At 37.2% G+C, this 5,215-nt stretch overlaps 1 protein-coding gene across 1 annotated transcript; it reads right to left on the reverse strand.

The window, feature by feature from the left end:
• Positions 1-4: 4 nt before the first annotated feature.
• LOC140970123 (sucrose transport protein SUC3-like) lies at positions 5-5,030 on the reverse strand (the record flags this gene model as incomplete). The annotated part of the gene is made up of 14 exons (XM_073431714.1): positions 4,505-5,030; positions 3,772-3,837; positions 3,402-3,500; positions 3,245-3,309; positions 3,075-3,159; positions 2,947-2,980; positions 2,318-2,417; positions 2,056-2,131; positions 1,180-1,536; positions 942-1,085; positions 618-851; positions 402-465; positions 275-318; positions 5-100 (listed from the first exon to the last, which is right to left on the reverse strand). Coding segments are annotated over exons 1-14 (1,743 nt in total), but the record flags the coding sequence as incomplete, so codon positions are not given.
• Between the last annotated feature and the right edge of the window lie 185 nt (positions 5,031-5,215).

The following is a 5,215-nucleotide window of genomic DNA, read 5'->3' on the forward strand; positions in this document are numbered from 1 at the left end:
CACCAGCTACTAGAGCACTTATCGAGGCCAAAACAAATGCAGGAATGTTACCACCACCAAATAAAGCATCCCACGGACCGGCACCAAGGGATACAATCATCTAATAAAAACAAACAATTTGATGAGTCTTCCTTCATACCCACGGAGAATTATATGGTAATGAATTGGCAGAAGCATTAAACGTGAGAATCATCGACATATACTCTTTTCAGCATTTATAAATAGGGTGGCATGGAACACGGGTTAACATTGAAAAAAGTGTAATAGTAGCTACCTGAGGTATAACGATAGCGAGATTCAGAACTCCAATTGCCAACCCTGAAAAAAATATACATCTTCGATCAAAGATAGAGCTTCTCAAATAGACGAGAACTGAAAACAGAACAAGAATCTGTATGTACCTTGGCCACCTCCTGAATCGGCAGTCAATTCAGCCGTGACTGAGAAGGGTACACTATAAGTGATCTACAACACAAATTTAAAGGCTTCAGCACTAGCATTTGAGTCCCATTAGAATGTCAAAAAATTGGCGATGGAACTGCAATTCTTTCTTGCACAGATTAATTCTTAACGTCACTTTAGGAACCTAGAAAAGCGGTAGAGCAAATAAATCTTACCGCAAGAGGAAGACCAAGAAGAGCAAAAACAATTAGAGATGCGATTTTGGAAGCTCCATTCGCCCCAATGACATGTTGGATCCCTCCAGAATTCTTTCTCATAGATACCAAGCTGATGATTGCAGTGCCTGCCATGCAGAGAAACACCATAAAATTGCTACTAGCCCAAACTAGTTTTGCCCCCATCCACTGGCACATTGGTTCAATGAAGAAGGAGCTAATGCCCAAAACAACCTACAAGAAAAGAATAAAGCAAACTGAAAACTGGGATCCATGTGGTAACACAATCACAATCAAATTTTCAGGAGAAATTCGATTTCTTACCGAGTTCAATAGCAGACCAAATGAACCTTCTCTGACACCTTGATTATATGTTTGAACTTCGGCTAAATCTCCTTTTGGGTCGCCATGAAAAACTTCTCTCCCCATCCAATCAGTGTCGAAGAGAAAAAAGGGAAACCACGACAACTGATTGTAACAGGAAAAAATGACTAAATTAAGCCAAACATTCACTAAAAGACGAAAACGAGATAGTGTAAATAATTCCCACGAAAGTACTCACCCAGGTAAATGCCATAACAACCAACACTGAATTCATATCAGGAGGTAAATGACGTAAACTGGTTAGTATATTCACCAATACTGCTCCAGGGCTGTCGCTGAAATTATCATCTTCATTGTCAAGATTTTTTTGTTCAATCCCATCGCTATTAATTATTGCATTCTGCCTCTCAGACTTGATTTCCACTACATTATACTTCATTTCTGTATCAATATTTGACTTTGAAAAGTCAGATCCATTTGGCAGAGGATCATCCAAGAGAGGAGCAGAATCTGATAGACGGTGAGATTGTTTTGGCATCAATGGAACCTCCTTCGCAAAGTAGAGTGTCACAAGCGTACAAACCGCAAGGAAGACCTATACATGACTCAGAATTCAGAAATGCAATCTAAAAGCTGGAAATTAAAACTATAACAGAAAAATGAAATTTGTGAAGGTATTTTTCACATTAAAAAATGAAAAACTAATGCATGCAGAAAGTCTGCCTCAGTACAACAAAAACAAAACACTGCCACATAGTGCATCATATTACATGCTTATAAACGAGAAGATATCTTGCTCATTGCCCAAATTTGATCATGCTTCCTCATAAGTTGGCCTAGGTGAAACATCAAAAGTGACATACTTCAGCTACGATTCTCATCGGCAACAAAAGTTTATAAAGAAATCGTGATAAGACCTCACCTGCAAACTTTAGGGACGATTAACCAGATTTTGCCAGGTAACTTTTAGAAACAAAGTGAGCAAGTGATTATAGATGGCGATGAATCTGAATGCAGTTACCTTAACTAAAAAGCTATTTCATATACAGCAAGAAAATAATATGTTGCTATGAGTAGTTTCAACCATGCATAGACTCCTAGTACAATAACTCACCACTGCAACTAAAAAAGCTGCTTTGAGATTCGCACATGGTTCACAACAAGCTCTACTTGTCAAAAATGGAAACCACCTGCAAACAAAAACTTATAAATGTATTAATAAGTTAATACAGTTCATGAAATAAGAGATAATAGTCAACGTGAAATGCTACATCATTGTGCAATTTCAATCAGACTGAACAAATGCACCACGAGAAAAAACAATATCAAATTATCAACAAACAAGATACGAGACATAAGTACTTTTAACACATCACCTGTGCCAACTTCCACTAGCCCCAGAGGAAAATCCAAGAATGTTTCCAACAGCCATCCAAGAGCAAAAAACAGCATTGGCTGAATTTCTTTGATCAGGACCTAAGATAGATGATTATTTTTATTTATCCATGAAATAAACATGCTTGTCCTATGGATCATATGATTACGCGCAAAATAATTAAGATGCAGTAAATCATAATTCAATAAAAAGTGAAAAAACAGAGAAGAACAAGAGGGCTAATAATTCAATTGCTATATTTACCATCCAGGTAAATGTGTGGCGAAAAAAGGGGAATAAAGTCGGAGAGGAGTGGTGCATTTCCCAGTTTTCAGTGAATAAAGCAAATTTCTGGTCTTCCTTCATGGCTCTTTGAAGTGATTCTTAGGAGTTCGGAAGTTCGAAAACTCAAACAAATGTTAAAAAAATGGTGCACAGGAGCAAGGAGATGACTTGCTAGGGAAGGGTTACTTTCATTCAAAAAGATGCATAGCACAATGCATTATCCGCAGCAGCATTAGAGGTTAATCATAAAGAGGAGCTGAGTCACACAACGTATAAGATTAAACTTAAAAGGGCTCTCAATTCATAAACACCAACACCTTCATTCCCTAAGCAGGGTGATTATACCTGATAAGTCAGCCAAGAGAGCTCGAGCTGGACCCTGAAATGATTAGAAAAATAAATTTTATTTTTCTTAACAAATTCTTTAGATCTTGACACCATGTGTAGTATGAAATGATTTTTAAGAAACTCGCCTGCACAGTGTTGTTCGCAAGGTCCAGCATCCAAAACCCAATTACGAAGACTACAGCAGCTCTTGTACGAGTACCTTTAAATGTGCTGCATTTGCACGAGTTGGTTAAGCACATTTCACATTAGACAAGAAGGAAAATGAAAAAGGAAATAACTAAGAAGTTGAAAAAACCTGCAATGCTCTTTTGTATCACCTAACAGATAGCCAATGTCTGCAGAAAATCCGATTATTATCACCTATATTACAACAGTAGCTTAGCTGCTATGACAAATCGATCTCAACCACAAACGGAGAACAGGGGAAGCAGCAGCTGCTACATAATACTTACCGCAATTGAGATCATGAGAGCCCCTATAAAAATAAAGGGTCTTCTTCTACCATATTTTGAAGAGCATTTGTCGCTCCATACGCCAACACAAGGTTGTACCTGAAAAACAGAACAAATATATCATCCCAACAACTGACAGCCTCTTTTACAAGCATATGACAAAGAATCTTCAAAATCTAGCTAGAAAACATTTCCAACATTATGTACCATAAACAGAAAACAGGAGCAAAGATATGAAACCAAAATTCAAAATGTAAAGAAAAAGATACCCTCGTGAGTCGAAATTTCGTAACTAAGTTTCTTAAACTGCAAAATATAGAACTAAAACAAGAACTTCAAAAATTTGAAACAAAAATTTGTTAACACATACCACAAGGCCTGTTATGGGACCACATAACCATATAAATGAAGAAAATGCATGTTCTACACCAAGTGTCTGCACAAAAAGAAAATGCAAAAGTTAGAGAAACACAAAAAAGAATCAACAGTTTAAAATCAAATGAGGTTTATGTGTGCATATAAAAAATGATTGCATTAATTTCACATTCCTTCAACACGGCATTTCCCAACACATCACAGAAAGCTTTGTGCAAGCATGTATATCATAATTGGGTTGATGTAAACACCGCCCTTGAAATGGAACACATGTTTCTTTTTCACAGTTCCTTTCTCATAATTATTTACTAAGCAGTAAATCACGATAAAATAACATTAAGATTATATTTATAGTTACAATTCACAAACTTTCGATGTAAGAGTGATGAAAACTTAGTTTTAACCAAGTGCTAGTATTCTGTAACTCTGTCTGCCATTAAGCTGGAATAATAGGTACGTTGGGATTAATTGTAGTCTATACAAGTTTCAACGTATTTCCAATGTTTTTCAAATATGTAACACGAAAACTAAGAACGGCCGCGAGCTTGCAACCAACCTATCATATTGCCACTGAACCTTAGCCACCGCCATCTCTATGACAACGTTGATCCAAATGCTTAGCGATTGAGCGGCATGTTCAAATAAAGAGGCGCGCATCTAATTGCACGATTTCACTCTCACTGAATTTCTAAATACAACATTACATACTTCAGATTGAATGCATGTACCTGAATGTAAGGAGTGAGGAGAGAAAGCTGAAGAGCCCAGCCAAATTGTACACCAGCGGCGACCGTACAACTGAGGATCAGCGTAATTAAGCTGCAGTGCTTCTGCGAGTGATGACGCTGATCAGAATCCGGCGGCGAATCTCCAACATCAGACAACTCAGGCGACAAGGATGAGGCGTGGATCTGTGAACGTCGTCGTTGCTCCCCACCGTCGAAGTCTGCTAGCTCCACCTCCTCCTTCAGGTTCTTGTATGGCACTCGGATCGACACCGCGTCCATGTTAAGTGGAATCAGGCGGGACTAAACTAATCTATAACCAAAAAAAAAACTGGTGGCAATTTACATGAACGGAGTGGAATTGGGCGTTATTTGATCGGTTGTTAGGGATTCGGAAATCCAATGGAGTAATTTGTCGAAGAAAAAAATTGGGCGGGGAGGGATGGTGAATTTGATATAGATCGTTGATTTCAATTTTCAGGTGGTGAAGATGGAATACTATGAATGAACACAGGAGAGACCAAAGCATGAACAAATACTTCCGAATTTTTATATTAAGGTTTAAGTTTAATTCCACGAATTTAGATTTAAAAATATTTAAAATTAAATATTTACGAATTTAATTTTAGATTATTAGACTGAAATGCGTTAGTTCAGTTCATATCTTACTTACATATTTATGCAATTATTATTATTATTATTATTATTATTATT

Source organism: Primulina huaijiensis, unplaced genomic scaffold (genome assembly GCF_012295235.1).
Source record: "Primulina huaijiensis isolate GDHJ02 unplaced genomic scaffold, ASM1229523v2 scaffold43355, whole genome shotgun sequence".
In the NCBI taxonomy this organism is placed as follows: Eukaryota; Viridiplantae; Streptophyta; class Magnoliopsida; order Lamiales; family Gesneriaceae; genus Primulina; species Primulina huaijiensis.